The sequence below is a fragment of the Halichoerus grypus genome, chromosome 7, assembly GCF_964656455.1.
Source record: "Halichoerus grypus chromosome 7, mHalGry1.hap1.1, whole genome shotgun sequence".
NCBI classification, from domain to species: Eukaryota; Metazoa; Chordata; class Mammalia; order Carnivora; family Phocidae; genus Halichoerus; species Halichoerus grypus.
Genome location: NC_135718.1, coordinates 25,756,452 through 25,774,743, shown reverse-complemented (window position 1 = coordinate 25,774,743; position 18,292 = coordinate 25,756,452). Strand labels below are relative to the sequence as shown.

Genomic DNA, 18,292 nt, shown 5'->3' with positions numbered 1-18,292 from the left:
CAGAGAATATTTTTAGTTTGTCTAGCTGGTTGTGTCTGGGTGAACTCACCCAATTTGAAGATTTAAGTAAACTTTATTTAAAGGACTCCCCCCCCCCCCCCCGCCCCAAAGAATCCCCACCCTGTCATTAAAAAAAGTAATACACATGTTAATGGAGCATGAAATTTTCAGATCATGTCTTCTTGGCTTAACTCAAGGACCTGTTTCAGATGCCTCACATGCCTTGGATTAGGAAAACCAATATTGGTATTTGAGAGGTGCATTATTATCTTAAAAGATTTTTCTGAAAGGGAAATGCATCTTTTAATCATGGTGTGCTTTTAATATAGTGGGTTTTCTTGTCTCCAAATAAGCTGGTAGTAAGTTGATGGTGTCTTAGAACTGAGGAAGAATGTTAAAAAGAGAGGAAGAGTTAACCATTTTTTGATTGCTCAGGGGCTCCCAGCCACTGTCCTTGCTGGATCCCCGACACTGTCTCTGATATTCACAGCAATTGTATGTGGCAGCAGTTATCATTAGCCTGGTTTTAAGAGACCGGGGCTCAGGAAAGTTCTGTCATTTGCTCGTGATCACACAGCTAGTAATTGTGAGGAAGCGGCCGTGCTGGGGTTCCAATCCAGGACTGTTCAGCTTCGGGGCACCTGCTCTTCCCTTGCCCTTCTGGCTGTCTTCTGTAGCCGCTGTTCTTAAACTTTCTTGTCTTTGGATCTCTTTAAGCTCTTAAAAATTGCTGAGGACCCTTGAACTTCTGTTTATGTGGGTTCTATCTCTTGATATTTACTGTATTTGAAATTAAAATGGAGTAATATAAAACACCTGGGCCTCTTAATTCATTTTTGAAGGATAATAATAGGTCCACTACATTAACGTTAAATAATATTTTTATTAAAAACCACTTTTCCAAAACAAAAATAAGTCAATTGTGTTACCTTTTTGCATCTTTATTACCTAGTTGGATTCTCCTATCATCTTCTGCATTCGGTCTGTGCAGTATATGTTTTAGTTGAGATAGATGCAGAAAATCTGGGTTCCCATAGGTACGTATTTGGAAAGGGGAGGGATATTTTAACAGCCTTCTTGGGCAATTGGGAATATCCTCCTTTGATACTATACCAAAACTCCACAAGTGGTAGTTTTTTAAAGGTTAGTTGCTGTGTAGAATCTGAAACTACCAGTGGACTTTGGGTGCACTGTTAAATTGAAATCCTTTGGTCTGCAATCTTCCTTACAGGAAAATTCTGCATAATATATGTAGGTACTCCCCTAGTCCGGGAAGAAGAGCTTCATTTTTACCCTTCACCCCTCCCTGAGGGTGGGCTGGTCTTCATGACCTGCTTCCAAAGGATAGAATGAGGGAAAGAAGAAAAATGAGTAACTTGACAGTGGAGAAACTCGAGAATGTCACGTGGCTGTCGTGTAAGCCCTGATATGATGTAACTAGAAAACCCAGAACCCCAGTCTAATCACGAGAAAACATCAGACAAACCCAAATCAAAGGACATTCTACAGGATTCCTGACCAGTACTCCTTGATTGTCAAGGTCATAAAAAAACAAGCAAAGACTAAGAGACTGTCAGAACCCAGAGGAAACATGACACCTCAATGCAGTGTGGTACTCTGGATTGGATACTGGAACAGAAAGAGGGCATTAATAGAAAAAACTGGTGAAATCCCAAATAAGTCTGGAATTTACTGTATCAATTGTCAGTTTCTTAGTTTTACAAATATGGTGTGGTAATGCATGATGTCAACAATGGGGGCAACCGAGGAAAGGCTCCACAGGAATTCTGTACTGTCTTTACAGCTTTTTTGTAAATCTAAAATTATTCCAAAATAAAAAGTTCAAGAAATCCATCGTTATAACCAAGCAACAGACTCTTAACTATAGAGAACAAACTGATGGTGACCAGAGGGGAGGTGGGCAGGAAGATGGGGGGAATAGGTGACGGGGATTAAGGAGAGCACTTGTGGTGATGCGCACTGGGTGTTGTATGGAGTTGTTGAATCACTAAATTGTACACCTGACACTAATATTACACGGTATGTTAACTAACTGGAATTTAAATAAAAACTTCTTTTAAAAAATATAAAAATAGAGTATGAGAGGAAAAAAGAATCTGTTATGTCTTGTACTCTGAATAGATTGTTTACCTGTGCATGATTTGGTAACCTCATCATTACCATGGTCATTTGGAAAATACTGGTTCACTGAGTTATGTAGATCGTTGAAATGTTGACCCATTTCATTATTCAGTATAAAATTCACACTTGTTCTCTCATCAGAAAACTCTTTGTCAAGAAGTTCTCAGGCCTGTGGTGGATACAAGTTTCCCCAAATTCCGATTTTCCCGTGAAAGCTTAAATTTTATCATTAGCAAATACTGCTGTTGTTTTCCTTAAGGTTGCAGGCTCATTTTGTCCATTTTCAAAGAAATATTTGCCAGATATCCAAGTCTAAATACCATCAGTTTGGTACCTATCCTTCAGGTAAAAATGGCATCCAGTGAGAAACGTGGCTAGCGCAACCTGCAGTTCAAACAGTTGTGCAAGTGCATTTCCTCAAGACAACTATTGTACCTCGGGATGCGACAGAAGTGTTTTAGGGTGGGTCTCCTTTTGCCACGTAGAGTATTAAAGGCCAAGTACTCAAGGTCAAGATTTAATGAAATTAATTTTTACATCTTCACGAGGGACATTCTGAAGAGAAATGGACTTTCCCCCCCTTTCCTGTGCATGTGTGGTGGCGGAGAATACGTCTGCTCCCACTGCCTCGCTTTGTGCTCGGGCGCCTTTGGCTGATCGGCTCAAATACCAGCACTGTGCAAGAGGCTGGGAACATTTTAGTGTTCCACTGGAAATAGTCTGACCTCGCTGCCCTCCTGAGAGGGTCTTGGGCATCCCTAAGGGTCCACGGGCCACACTTGGAGAACTGTTCTCCTGAAGTAAAGTAGCAGTTGCTATAAGGTCACAAAGGAAGGGCTGACATGATTGAAGACCAAGCCCATGAGGAAGCAAATGGTCATGTGTGCAGCCAACGTGTGTAGAAGCCGAGGCTCTTCTGGCTCAATCATCTTGCTTTCGATGGCTCAGGAAACTTTTCCATTTGCTCGTGGTTATTTCGCACCATGTTTAAACGCCGAAATGCGGACTTGGGTCATCTGGTATCTGTGTTTGCCGCTATTTTTAACGTAATCCTGTACAAAACTTCCTTCAGGAAATTCAGAAAATTCCTTCCTAAACTTTGATTTCTTTTCTTTAAAGGTAAATCTCACCTGGCTATCGTGCAGCGAGTGAACAATGAGGGAGAAGGGGACCCATTTTATGAAGTTCTGGGAATCGTCACATTAGAAGACGTGATTGAGGAAATCATCAAATCCGAGATTCTAGATGAAACAGATTTATACAGTGAGTATTCTGAGTGTGATTTTTCAGAACCTTGGCTGTTTTCTGTCATCTCGTTCGTGAGTCCTCTCACGTCTCCAGGGCTTACTTGCCTCTGTCTCTAATTACCTGCTGTGTGTGTGGGCTCTGGACCACTTAGCCGTGTGTTCCAGACCCTTCATCAGAGGGGGGAAGAAGAGGCAGGTCCTGTGATGTCGAGTGGCAGTGTTCTGTTTTTGTTTTTGCTTTTTTAAAAGCCGGCTTCTTCTAACCATGGATCAGGGCGTTACTTGCCCTGAACAGAAAACTCCCTTCGTGGTTTTTACGTTAATTCTACGTGTGGAAAAAGAATCGTTCTTTACTACATTTTTATTTTCCACAACTAAGGCAATCGTATTCAGATAAACTTCTTTTTCTACATAAGGCCCCAATTCAAGTACTTGTGAGGAGGATTTGTTAGATTGATGGATTGCAGCTGTTTAAATGTCCTTGTTCCAGAACCCACGGGCCAGGGTGGGGGTGAGGTTTGTGAGTGTCGGTTTGCTGTGGGGCAGTGGCGGGGAGGGGGAGGGATAGGAAGCAGGACAGGGTAGGGTACACAATAAGAATGTGTTTTACCCTTTCTCTGCTATTCTGTTTTCTTTTGGGGGCAGGGGAAAGGGGTGAAGCGGGTAGGAGTCACTTGGCTTGGAGCGGAGGGAGGGGAGGCTTCACTGGTGTTTGCGTGCGGGGTAAACTTGATCCTGGGCTGAGTATTGAACCTGAATCCTGTCTCATTGACGTCCACAACTGGATTGTTGGACTGTGGAGTTTAAACCTTTTTCTTCAGCCTCATTCTTAGTAAAGCAGGACCCTTTCAAGAGATTAATAATGGGAAAGGTGCATTTTTGCCTGAAGATGTTTGGGACTCTCAGAGGTGGGACAGAGAAGAGTACCTGGGCTCTGTTTATTCTGTTTGGCTTTTAAGACATGACTTAGAAGGGAAATGGATTGTTCAAATGGCCTGGGGCGCCTGGGACAAGGCCTGCCTTGCTTCAAATAGAGTGATTTTTTTTTTTTTTTTTTTAATTTATTTGACAGAGAGAGAGAGAGACAGCCAGAGAGGGAACACAAGCAGGGGGAGTGGGAGAGGGAGAAGCAGGCTCCCGGCTGAGCAGAGAGCCCGATGCGGGGCTCGATCCCAGGACCCTGGGATCATGACCCGAGCCGAAGGCAGACGCTTAACGACTGAGCCACCCAGGTGCCCCGAAATAGAGTGATTTTTCTTCAGTCCGCTAGATGGGAATGTTCCTCATTTTAAAAAATGAGAGTCTTCCATGTACCCTTAGAAGGATAAACTTGATATTTAGGTAGTGACTTGCTTCTAAAAATGTACCTTACTCTATCCTCACATATATATTAGCGCGTTCTTTAAAATCATCAGTTCCTATTGTGTTCTATCCTCTTGAAACTTGGAGAGTAGTCAGAGGTCACATAATAAAGAATATTGTTATTTGTGTGTTGACATTCTTTTCATCCTTCCTTACAGTGACTTTAATACCAAGTGTGTCTTTTTATATTTTTTCATTTCCTCAGGGGTAGTACTCATCATAAGAAGGATCATTAAGACATGTAGGAGATCTTATGTTTGCTTTTCAGTTAATGTCTTTTAAGCCTCCATTAGACTAATTGCACACAGAACTGTTGCCTATCATGCCTTACTGGGTGGAATGCTGAATGCGTGATTTTAGGTATATTCTTAAGGTCGACAGGTGATCAGGCCTGATGACTACATTTGCCATTAGAAAATTATTTTGAAATTCGGTGTTGATTTATGCTGTCTGATTCTGAAAAGAATTTGAGACAGAAGAAAATGATAAGTTACAATTGCCCTCTCCCTCTCCCCAGGACAAGCCTGGTAATTAGTCTGTTTGGCCGTAGGCATGAAATGGTAATAATGCACGGACTCATGATTCTCGGGAAAGGAGTGAGCGATTGAGGTCTTGTCTTTAACCAAGTTTTTTCTTGATCATTTCTTTGTCGAGAAAAATACTGGAAAAAAGGTTTTGTGTTAGACACCTTCTAGATCAGGGGTTTGCGAACTGGAGCCCGTAGCTGCCACCAGTGTTTGGATAGCCCACCAGCTGAGAATTCTTGTTTGTTTTTACATTTGGTAATTGTTGAAAAACATCAAAAGAATACTTACTTAGTGACATGTGAAAATAATATGAAATTCAAATTCTATGTCCATAATAAAGTTTTATTGGCATACAGCCATGTTGATTCATTGACATATGGTTGCTTTTGCTCAATAGCAAAAAAAAAAAAAACTGTTGAGCAGTTACAACAGACCCTGTATGGCCCCCGGAGCCTGAACTACTACCTAGCCCTTGACAAAGGAAGTATGCCGACCTCTCCTCTGGATGACCTTCTTCATATTTGCTTGACCTTGAGGATCTCAGGGTCTGGGCTAGAAACGAAGCTAACAGATATTGTTAAAATGTTTTACGAAAGCATTCTTTCTTGTTTCTGAAGAGGTTTTGTGCGAGTGTTTGTTTTCCCTGTTTCGGCAGAGGCTAGGAGCCTCTGAAAGGCAGGGCACACTTCCCTGTGTCCTCTGTCACCCAGCGATCACTCTTCCCCGCAGCATGGTGACATCGGGTAGCAGGAGACGGTGTGCGCTCCGAGCTGCGTACCGTTGCTCTGGGGTTACACGGCTTGTGTGAGGGTTTCGTCCCCGCTGCCCAGTCGTGTACTTACAAGGGCTCTAAAGACCTTCGTGGAGCATGTTTATCGTTCATACTGGTTGCCTGACTTTGAACTGGGTCATGACTGTGCTGCAGTGATTTGACGAGGATTCTCTCTCCTCCCCTGTCCGGGGGGCGTTGGTGCGCAGAGTGCCCGCGGTCTGGAGGTAGCCTAGCCTTTGCAGCAGATTTCGTCCTTTTCATTCAGAAAGAGCCCTGATCTAATCGAGTGCATTTCCTTTTATCTTTCCTTGTTCTTCTGTCAGCTGATAACAGAACGAAAAAGAAAGTGGCCCATCGGGAAAGAAAGCAAGACTTTTCTGCCTTTAAACAGACAGACAGCGAGATGAAGGTGAAAATATCACCCCAGCTTCTCCTGGCCATGCACCGTTTCCTAGCAACAGGCAAGTGCCGCTTATCGCAGTTTGAGATCTCTACGAACCCTGGACCGTGTTTCTCACCCACCACTGCCTGGGGTGGGCTGGGGGTGGAGACCGGGAAATGGGGTGATAAGTAATGCCACTTTTGTGTTTTGTTTTCTGTTTTTTTTTTGTTTTGTTTGTTTTGTTTTGTTTTTTTCTTTTTAAATTCTCTCCTCTCCTGTGTTCAGTGTCGGCATGAACCCTCTGAGACATTTACCAGGGGTGGACCAGTAACTTAAAATTGGTCTGAAAGGTAAGGATGAATGTTAGTGCCACACTGCATGTGAACCGTAGGCCAGGTCATCTGCTTCCAGCTCGGTCCGGGGGAGAGCCCGCTGGTGGCGTGGGCTGGCAGTGCAGATCAGACAGCCCCTGGCTGTGTGTCGGCCAGTTGAGTAATTCTCTCTCCAGCTTGCCTTGGAAGAACAGCTGGACATCAGTGGTGACCTGGGTGCTATGATTTGCAAAGAAGAAAAATAGATTTTTTCAGAATTAAATCTATCTTTGATGATGTCGATGAAATCAGAAACTCTAAGCGCTTTGACATGGATTTCTCGATGGCCTCTTCAAGTCCGATTAACTTGGGCCCATTCCAGGAGGCAAGCGTTCACATTAATTAAAACCACCAATCCAGCCGGCACTGACTGCTCCAGAAAGGTCAAGGTTGAATGGACTTAAGAGACTGACTAACCCTTCTCACATCCCCAAGTGGCTCTCTAGGTGAAGGGTGAGCTCTGTTGGCCAGGGGAAACCTAAGAAAATCGGAAAGTACCCAGTGGCCTGTAGAAGACGTCTGTGTCCACGATGGGCATCCAGGGCCCTTCAGCTGCATGCAGCATACTTAAAATATTTCGAAAAGAAGGCTAACAGTAGCCATGCGATGGAATATTATGTGCTCTTTAAGACCTAGAAATGCTCACAATATAATACTTTTGACATGGGAAGATACTCATAATTTAATGTGAGGTGAGAAAAAAACACAAAGCTGTAAGACCACTGTTTTCGTGCGTGCGCGCGCACACGTCCACACACACACACACACATCCACACACACACACACACACACACACACACACACGTCCACACAGGCACACGTGCTCACCAGCCGCTCAGAGGGACGGACTGGTGGGTTCATAGGTAACTTTCTTTTCCTCTTTATCTTCTTCCGTGTTTTCCAAAACTTCTACAATGTACTACCTTATTTTGTTATTATCAAAGCTAATACAGAAGCTAGTACAGAACTTACGGTTCACCTCATGAAAACAATTTTTTAAACATATAAACAGTATCTTTAACTTATTTTTCTGAATCTGGTAATACTGTTCATCATTTCAGAGCCATACTTTAACATTAAATGTTCTCCGACTCTACCTCTGAGGTACCGTGAAGTCCACTTTCAGTAGGAGCGACCCTAAGCCAGTAATTCTGAGTTTTGTTACTGGAAATAAAATGGATTCCTTTGTCAATACAGATACGCATTTTAAAATTTTTTTAGTTAGCAAGTTGGAGTGCATGTCGCTGTGTGCACGTGCCTTGCTTCTCTTCTGAATCTCCGCCTTCCTTTGTTGCCAGACTCTCTCAGGTAGTGGAGTGGGAGAATGAGCACTTCGTCTGGGCACCTGGTACTAACCCACACCTAGATGCTTCCTGACCTTTGCTGCTTCCTTCGGCTGTTGTGGAACAGTCAGACTATTGTGGCCTGTCGAAGGGTGTCCTGGCAGTCAGGAGCCTGCTTCTGGTTGACTGTGATTTGTATCAGAAAATTAGAGTAATTTTATAAGAACTGAAACCAATGACAGGTTGAAAAGGAAGCATTTAAACAAATACGAGACTTCGGCATTTTCTAATTTCTCCCAGGTAATCTGCCCCCAGTGGATCACCAAACGGAAGTGTCGTTACTCCATACTGTGTTGCTTTTATTCCGAGTATTCTTATATTCTAAACTCCTTAATCACTAGTATAATTTTTTTCCATCCATTTGAAGTGTAATATCAAGTTGTGTTTATATCTATAGAAGTAGAAGCATTTAGCCCATCCCAGATGTCAGAGAAGATCCTTCTAAGGCTGCTAAAGCACCCCAATGTCATCCAGGAACTGAAGTATGATGAGAAGAACAAGAAAGCCCCAGAATACTACCTCTACCAGCGAAACAAACCTGTAGACTACTTCGTTCTCATTTTGCAGGTCAGAAGAATTATTCAATAGTTGTTTGATCTCTCTGAGTACCCATCATTCCACTTCTGAGGCGACTTTTCTGTAGGTTAATGGGTGTGTCAAGGTTCACATACTTAACTTCCGGGGTCACCTGATACACGGGAGGATTTCATCCCCCTGTTTTCCTCTCTGTAAAATAATTTCAGTATAAAGCAATGTCATTAGTTACTTCAGTTTCCAATACTGAAGGGCACTTACTGATTGCTGAGGCATGGTGGCATTCATTTGAAGAATGGTGAATTCAGTTGTTCATATTTTTGGCAGAGTTTGGAGAATTACCTGTACACGTCCAAATCTTGGTTGGGCATTTGAAATTTAAGTGTCATGAGTTCCTGGGGTCCTCTTTTTATCGTCTTCTCTTTTTCCCACTCTTCGTTAGGACTTGGTCGTCTACAACTTCCTAGAGGTAACTTGCTATCTCTTCCCTTAACAACATCAAATTAATACATTTATTATTTTTATTCCTGGTTACTAACCAGACTGTTCTACAGAGGAACTAATGTAATCATCACAGCCTCTCCTGGCAATGGAAACTTCGTTCCTTCTCACTAATAACATAATCCACTGTATGAGGTGAGAAGGTCCATCCATTCTGGACCCTCCTTGAGGGGCTTTGGTGCAGGAGTTGATAGGAGGCCCTTATTATATCACAGTTTCATTTGATAGAACACTGTCCTTGACATGGAGACCAAGATGAACAGTACAATGAATGAAGTGCTGGTTTTACTGACTGCTTGTACCTCCTTACTGAAGAATTTTACAGGAAGTCTGAGTTTACTCAGTACAAGAATCCTAGCCCCTTAAGCATTCTCCTACTTTTTGGTGATTTCCTAGGTATGAATGGGAGGGATCATTAGAAAAGTATAATGAGTACTCGGTAGGTCCTGCAATTTACATGAGTCCAGCAAGGTCCCAATTATCAAAAGGATAATTAAGGAGGTTCTTTTTATTTGAAAGCAACTCTTATCAGGTGTCTGGATGAGGGAAACTCTGCACAGTGTTGTGCTCATGTCCCTGTTTGGGTGCTGTTGTGATGTCTGGAGGCAGAAGTAAGAAACTGTAGAAAAATCTGTGCGGTAACTAGTTACATACCACTTTCATACATTCTTTCGTGGAAACATCTCTTTGCAGGTTTTCTAATTCAATATGCTGATTCTTCTATTAGCCTTAGTCTCATTCAACCCTGAGCTGTGTTTTTCTTTTTCTCTGGAGATAGACACACTTGCACCTCTGAGGGGGCTGTAGGGAGTTTATGTACTGCAGCGAGGGAATAAGACATGTGTGCTTCTCCTAAAAACTGGATGCGAATATTCCTTAAACCTAGAGAAACTTTGAATTACGCTAAATTTTGGATTACACTTTGTTTAAAGGAGGGCTTTGAGGACGGACATGGTGAATTTCAGGAGTCATATTAGAAACTATGTATCTTTCAGTTGTCGATTTTTATGTAGTTAGTCTGTATGAAGCTGTGATTCAGGAATGCTCTGTGGGGGAATAACAAAGCCATTTCCTGGTTGAAAGATCTAAAAATAGATTTTATGGAAGAGGGACTTCATACTCCATACTCCCCGTGCATTTACAATTAAATCTTTAAAGATAGTTTTGGTAAGGCATTTGTGTGTTACCTGTATTTGAATACCTACCTCATGTTAAGTATTTATATAAATGTGACCTTTCTTTTCTTTTTTTTGAATTGTGGAACTGATGATATCATGGGGGTTTTTGTAAATAGTGTATGTGCTGGATTAAGAGGATTTATGGAGGGGTTTAAACTATGGAGTTCAGGGAAAATTAGGTTCTTGTCAGCGAGCCAATTACCTGAGTGAGGTACCCGGAGTATAAGAAAATGAAATACCATGACCCCTGTTAATCTAGCACAGCTGTCACCTTTTACAAAATATATTCCACTCTGAAATGTCCCTAGCCCAACTTTGGAAACTGGTGCCAGGTTATTGGGCATGTTCCTCTGCATGCTAGAGCATTAAATCAGAAGCAGGCTTCAGTATCTGCCTTCCGTTCCTGGCCCCGGAGCCAGTGAGCTGCCCTCCGTCTGCAGACACTAGAAAAAACTCTTCTATTAAGTCATTGATGTTTGGAATGTAATTATGAATAGAAACCCATCGCTCTGAGTTTAAATGAAGTAAAGTCTAATTTATTCAAAGTAGTAAACCATTTAAGCTTAAAAGAATTATTCTGTAAGTTACTGGGCACATACCTCCCACTCCATAAGTATAAAAAGGCTACGACCTAAAGTTTTATCTGAAAAAGTAGATTTTTTTAAACTAAGATGTATTGGGGGAGAATCAATAAGGACAGTGATAAAAGCACAATAAACACTGAAAGAAAAGTTTATTGGCTCGACATGTCTGAAATAACAAAACACATACATCCTGCTTTTTACTGAGTTGTTTTCAAATAAAAAGGACCTCCTTAATTATCCTTTCGATAATTGGGACCTTGCTGGACTCATGTAAATTGTAGGACCTACCGAGTACTCATGGATGTGTGTATCCATGGAAATGGATAGGAATATAATTTTGGTGGAAAATAATTTCCACCATCATAAAAGAGTAAGCATACCAAGAAAAAAGTGTTTTAACTTGACTAATACAATTAACAGGAATTCGGAGAAAATTAAATATAAAGCCAGGAAAATACACTTTTTAAAAAGTTTTATGTACTTTGATAAAGTTGATGATTTGCTATGTCATATATAAGTTCTACTAAACTCAGAAAGGTAGAAATTTCTAGAACCACCTGTATAGATCATAATGAAATAAAATTGGACCTAAAAATACATAATTGAAGAGTACTAAGCCATTTTTAAATGGTGACCAATTCTCTTACAAAGGCTTATACGTAAGGCTCAGAACAGGGCATATAATGTACCCCCACGTGTTTCATGTGCATCTGTATGTGCATGAATCTCTCTGGAAGGTTACCCAAGAGTCGTCACAGGTGGTTGCCTCTAAGGAGGGAGACTTGGAGGACTGGGAATAGGGTGGAAGGGAGACTTATTTCTCCCTTTGAATTTGAATTTCTTACCAGGTGCACGTATTACCTATTTAAAGAAATGTTGAAAATATAATTAACATCAAGCTGATAAGCCCTAAGTAGCAACTGAATTAGAGTGAAAATATATAGAATATCATAAAATACAGAGAACAGCATGAAAGACATTATTAAATAATACCTTATATGCTGTATGTCAAAGTTTTAAGAAATTTTATTCTGAGTACTAAAATAAGGAAAAAAAGTCTGTAATTATCTAGAAAAAGAACACCGCAACAAACCGAAAAGAACAAATTAAATAATAAAGATAGTCATGAAAGAAATGTTAATGAGAAAGCCTTAAAGCCCATAAATAAAATCAAGATTTGGTTCTTTTAAAAGATTAACAAAATCAGTTTTCTACTGATGTAATTCATGTGATAAAAGAGAAAAACAACAAAACAAGAAGTTCTCTCTTGTCCTTTAAAACAGCTAGATTCAAAGAAATCACTTGGAAAAAAATTGAAACTTGGAGGAGCTCATTTTCTGTATAATACAAATGGGCCAAGATGGTATGATCGTAAGATTTCCTAACTAAAAAGGTAGCAGTTAGAGAACAGCAACGTCCCCGAAGAGTTAATCACTGTGACTGACTAAATTAGGTTTTTTTAGGAATGCAGGACTAGTTTAAGAACAACAAAACCAAAATATGCCATGTTAATTAGGAAAGGGGTGAAGAAAAAAAAAATCCTAATGCTCCTATCAATAGATATCAGAAAGGCAACTGACAAAATTAAGCATCCATTTTTTTAATTTTAGAAAACAAAAAAAAATCTTTGTAAAAATCCATGGTGAATAGTGAACAAAAAAGAAAAAGTGCTGGTGGGGCACCTGGATGGCTCAGTCGTTAAGCTTCTGCCTTCCGCTCAGGTCATGATCTCAGGGTCCTGGGATCGAGCCCCGCATCAGGCTCCCTGCTCAGCAGGAAGCCTGCTTCTCCCTCTCCCACTCCCCCTGCTGGTGTTCCCTCTCTCGCTGTGTCTCTCTCTGTCAAATAAATAAAATCTTAAAGAAAGAAAAGAAAAAGTGCTGCAAAATCAGTCATATCCTTAAACTGACAGCCTCCTTTTTGGAATACATACATACAATCCCTCATACACATGCATCTAAAGAAATTATTTGCTAAAGTTATCTATGCAAACATATTTATAGCAAATTTGTTAATTATAAAGTAGTAGCAGTTCATATGTCTCAACCACTTATATTAATCACATGATGAGACCATCATTTAGTCATGAAAGAAGTGGAAAGCACATAGAAAAATATCAAGAGTGTGTGTACAATAATTATAACTACTATAAACCGTTTTTCTAATTCACAGAGTTGGTATTTTACAGTGAAGGATTTGTTGGTCCTTTGGGGAGTAAAATATCTAAAGCAAAAAATACGTATATATTTTTTTGGAATTACATATATATGTATCATATATATATATATAATTGCTCCTTCACATCACATAACCAGATTATGATTTTTTTGAAAAAATACGAAATATAAAGAATACTAGGAAAGCAAATAACTCTTTTCTTTGCCAATTACAGAATCAATAAGAGGAACACTTTTTTTTTTTTCCTGGTGTTAATTTTTCTGCTTGATTTCATGCCTCAGATTTTTGTTGTTGTTCAGCTGTCCCACTCACGTCTCTCTTCAGGGCCTCTGACAGGGCTTCAGAAGGGGTTTTCCCTGTAGAGTGAAATCTGTTCCTTTGTGGGGGTGGCAGGTAGCATCTTGGAGCTTACACATCCCTTGACATTACTTAGAACCATTTCACCTGTTATTGGAAGAGGACTTTAAGCCTTCAATACCAAAGCTTTATTGAGGATTTTTGAGTTGTAGGGTCTGTGTGTCCCAGTGAATAATCTTTAGTCCCGAGTCAAGCACAGATAGCACCCATTTTGAAGAAAAAAAAAATTACTCGGATACCCAGGGTTGACCCTATTTTTAACAAATTATACTTAGATATGTGTAAATAAAAACTAGGTATAAGCTCCTTTTGCGCTCTTTGAGTTAGAATTTGTATAAACCAAAACAGACTTGTAATTAATATTTTAAATGTGTCAGGGACCTTGTTTGGCTGCTGGGAAAGTACCACTGGTCCCAGTAAGGCAGGGGCTCTGGTGCGGGCTCTTTTGCACTCAGCACGTTTGGGGCTCCGTGTGCCCGGCCATGACTGACCTTCTTCAGCCCTTGGTTCAGTTTGGGTTCCTCTGAATGTTTGTGCAGGATGCTGTGCTGTTATTTGGCCTCTGCTGGGTGTGACTGGGTTTGTGATGTTTGGTCCTCTTCTGTCCCTTTCTCTCCACTTCAGTGCTCCTCACACTTTCACGCACATCACTTGTGGATTCCGTAGGACTGGGGTGAAGTCTGAAATGCTGCTTATTTCTTACAAGCTCCCAGTTGATTGAGCGGCAAGCCTTAGCCATGCTGATTCAGGTAGTGAGAACAACTTTACCATGCAATTGTGAGCCCCAGGGCACGGCGCTGACCTCTGGTGGTGGCATGTGGTTAGAAAATGGTCAACCAGATGGTCCAAAATATGTGTGCATTCATTTTTGACCATCAAAAGTTTTTTAAAAATTTAAATATTCATGAAGGGAACTTGCCATCCGAAGACTACATCTCTGGACTCCAGATTGGAAAACAATTGCTAGGGAACGTTTGAGCCACAGAACAGACCCTCTTTGGGTCATGCTTCCCCTCTTACAGGGCAGTGCTGGTGAACTTCAGCCGGGGTTCACGCCGCTGGGATTCAGTTACGTCCTTTCAGGTGTCAAGCCCCACGGAATACTTTGTGATGGTGATATTTAAAAAAATTAAAAAGAACCCAAAGGTGAGCAGGAGACTGCACTGATGCCCGGCATGTGGGGCCTGAGAGAGTTTTGGTCTCCCTGAGTCTGCGCCATTCGCTGACCACTTGATCTTGTTGGTGCCAATGAGGCTGGCACAGGTTCCCACCTTGTGGCCTGGTACAGCACAAGACTGCTTTGAGTACTTTCTGGATGCTTAGGAGCTTTGAGGAGAGTTCCCTAATAACCTTCTTCCAAAGAAAGGTTAGGGTGCTTGTGATGATAACTTTACTTGGGAAGCCAGCTTTGCCTGAGACAGGGAGACCTTCCTTCTCTTTTGTCAGCTTAACCATGAAGTCCGAGCTCTCCCTTTGGGAGCCCGTCATGTGCTGTAATGATGTGTGTGTGTGTGTGTGTGTGTGTGTGTGTGTGTGCGCGCTAATGCTAGACTATGGAGTAAATTTGTGCATGTTTCGGAAGTCGGTATGTAGCTCCTTACACAGACAAAGTCCTGATCTAAGGACACCTGATTGGTTGTGAGGCCAGGCATGCCCTTTCCTCGTGGGGGCGGCTTCGATTTGTGTACTGGTAGGTCTCTTTGGAAATGGTCATTTTGGGGAGCCATTGACACACATACAGGAATAAAAAATGTTTACTGGATGTTTCTAAAACCTGCCTGCCAGAAAAGCTTCACTTCTGTAGTGAGGAGTACAGGGATGGGCAGTTTTCAAAGCATGGAATTGTAGAATCCTATAAAGCTAGAATCAAAAGAACCATGGGATCCTTTAGTCCGTTGCATGTTTTATAAATGAAGGAAAATGTGTCTGGCACGGTGTTTCCTTCGTGCTGATGCTTGACAAAGTTTTCACCCATTTGAGACAAAGTGAGAAAAATAAAGACAGCTGCAGCAAGATCTTCATAAAATTACATATATTCAGTTTAAAGACCTGTCTGTTCTGAAATTATATATTTTCTGTATTTTGGGGGTGAAGATGTCTGGTCTGAAGCAAAATGGTGGTTAGAGTAGATGGTTGCGTTTTTAAGAATATCTGTATGAAATAAAAATTCAGCACTGCCGTCTCTGAGGCTGGAGGTGTATTTTACTAGTTCTGGGAATCCACGCACGAGGAGCCGGGGACCCCGCGGACCGCCTCGTAGCCTGGTTGAGGTCAGCTTGGTGGGCCGCTGGGGATGGCTGAGCCTCCCCAACCTGCAGGCGCGTCCCAAAGGGCAGAGGGATGAACTAAGATGGCTGGGATCCAGAGCGTTGAGTCTTTGTGCGGCTGTCCTTGTGCAGTTTGCAGACAGCCACCATGACTACGGGGGAGTTTCCTGAGCGACTAGGGTACGCAGAGGCTCCGGAGCTGGGGCCATTGTTCACAAACAGAGCCTTGTAGCAACGATTCCCAAACCTGCTACATGCTAGAATCAACTGGAGAGCTTTATTAAAATCCTACTGCCCAGGTTGCACCCATACGAGTTAAATCAGAATGCCTGGGAGTGGGAGCCAGACATCATGTTTTTTTGTTTGTTTTTTTAAATCCCCAGGTGTTTCCAGTACACAGCAAGAATTGGGGATCCTCTGCCTTTGAGCTGACTTGGCCAGGGTTCCGGGCGTGCCTGTGGTGTGTGTACTGCCCCGGGAAAAGCTCCTTCCCAAGAGGCACCCCGTATTGTTATCTACAGTCTTTTGGGGAGTGCCTATTACCCTGCTGGTTCTGATGAAAATTATAAAGAATTGTGAACGGCCGCCCATCTGCAGGGACACAGAATACAAAAGGCCTTGGAGCTTGTAAAACAAATGATCCAGATCCACTGGAGACCCATAAAGATGGAAGTCGTGATGAGGCTCTGTTGCATTTGAAGCTTCCTCTTGATTTTCTCCATAGAAATTCAGGTTACAAGATGGTCCTGCAGCCGCGGTTGAGCTTACGACTACAGAGACAGTCACATATGTATATATGACCTACCTGATACAAGGTCAAGGGTTAGTGCAGGAAGAAATGGATAAGTAACTGCCAAGCTCTGTACCATCGGAGCTTGGGTTATTGTTCACCAGAGTCTCCGAGTATTATGTCCCTACCTGTCCTCTTCTTTCCCTCCTCTCTTAAGGGATCCTGCCTCTGGAGCTAGTCACTGCCCCTCGTCTGTTCTTTCCTACCAGCTTCCGGCTTTCCTCCCTTAGTGACGGCCTCTTCTCCCTCTATTCTCCTCCCCCCCCCGCCCCCCGCCATCTCCATCTCCATCCTGACCCTCCTCCTAACCTTCATTCTTCCGCTTCAGCCTTTCTTGATGGACCCTTTCTTGATGGACTCCTCTGGAAGGGAGAGTGTCCTGTCCCCTCCTGTCCCCAGCACTGATGCGGCAGAGCCTTTCCAGTGTTTCTGTCCGTGCTCGTGGTGCCCGTCTTCTGGTCACTTGGAGCAAACTTCTGCCACAATTTGTGACTGCCCCTCTCCCCCTTACACTTCCTTCTCCCTTTTGCTTTCACCAAACTGGGTGGATTCCTTATCCACAGCTTCTCCCCTCGCCCCCTTCTTCCAGCCCTGTGGTTCCTCATCTTCCAGGAGCCGAGCCGCTGTGCATGAGCACGGGCCCCACGGGTCCGTCCCCCCGGGAGCCCCGCGGTCTCCCCGGCTCTCCAGATGCTCTTCCAGCCGCCTCTCCCCCGCCTTCCCGCGCAAACCCAGAGAGCCTGGCTGTCTGCTGTCTCCCACCTCTGACCTGCCCTCCCTTCTCTTGGCTCAAATCCTCCTCCTTAGATTTTCCTTCCTGTACAAAATGTGTAGAAGAACAGGAAGTAATTTTTTTCTCTGATTCCCTTAGATTCTGGCCGTTTTTCCTCAGGGAGACTTTTTGTTGACCGCCCCGTCCCATAGGTCTTGCGCCTGCTCCCGTCTGTCGCGCCTGGTGGAAACTCGCGGGTGGCAAGGGCGCTCTTCGCCCGGACCCCACGGCCTCTCTGGGGCCCTGCGTGCTGTGCGCTCAGGGCTCCCGGCCCCCGCTTGTTGGCAGGGTGGTTTTACATGGGGGGGGGTCAGCTCCTTTCTTAGAGCAAGAGAGTTGGTTGGGAAGTGATCATACTGCTATTTTGAGTGAAGGGAAACCTAAAAGAGAGACAGTAGATGATTTTCTGAAGAAGTGATTGGAGGAAAGTCTTCCCTAACTGGGAATGTAGTGTATGACAATAGGGAATGATGAAAATAATTGTTGTGTTACTGGGCGGCGTAGCGAGCTTGTTGGCCAAGAGCTTGTTCTTCGCTTATTTAATCCTTCTGAGCCCCTGTCCTGACTTGTAAGGGGTGGGGGGGAGTACTGTGTCTACTTCATGGAGTTATGAGCACTTAAGTGAATTAAGAAAGCACTGACTTGTTCGCACAGTTCCCCTTCAATGAGTGGTACCGTCATTTTTCTTTTCCTGTCGTAAAGGATGTACCACAAAGGTACCTTTCACTGGAGAGGCAGCTCTACTATGGTGACCAGGAGCCGTTCTGGCGCTCGGCTGGGGAATCCAGAAGTGGAGCTCACTGACTAGGATATTCCAGTCGCCTGGAAAACGCATGCTGGGCACCTCCCATGCGGGGATCGCAGTGGACCCTCAGGCTAGCAGGGTGAACGAGGCGTCCGCAGTCCCGCAGGAACTGACGTGTGAAGCTGTGGACAAGTTAGAGGAAGAGAAGGGGAGGGAGGACTTCAGGGAGAGGTTTTGTCC

General features: G+C 43.1%; 1 protein-coding gene across 2 annotated transcripts in view; it reads left to right on the top strand.

Annotated features, from left to right (window-relative positions):
* Positions 1 to 18,292, top strand: part of CNNM2 (cyclin and CBS domain divalent metal cation transport mediator 2) — a 141,560-nt gene that overhangs the window by 114,183 nt on the left and 9,085 nt on the right. For both annotated transcript variants that reach the window (XM_036111525.2, XM_036111524.2), the window contains exons 2-4: positions 3,262 to 3,405; positions 6,374 to 6,511; positions 8,544 to 8,713. In XM_036111525.2, coding sequence (XP_035967418.1) covers positions 3,262 to 3,405; positions 6,374 to 6,511; positions 8,544 to 8,713 — 452 coding nt within the window. The remainder of the gene's footprint in view (positions 1 to 3,261; positions 3,406 to 6,373; positions 6,512 to 8,543; positions 8,714 to 18,292) is intronic.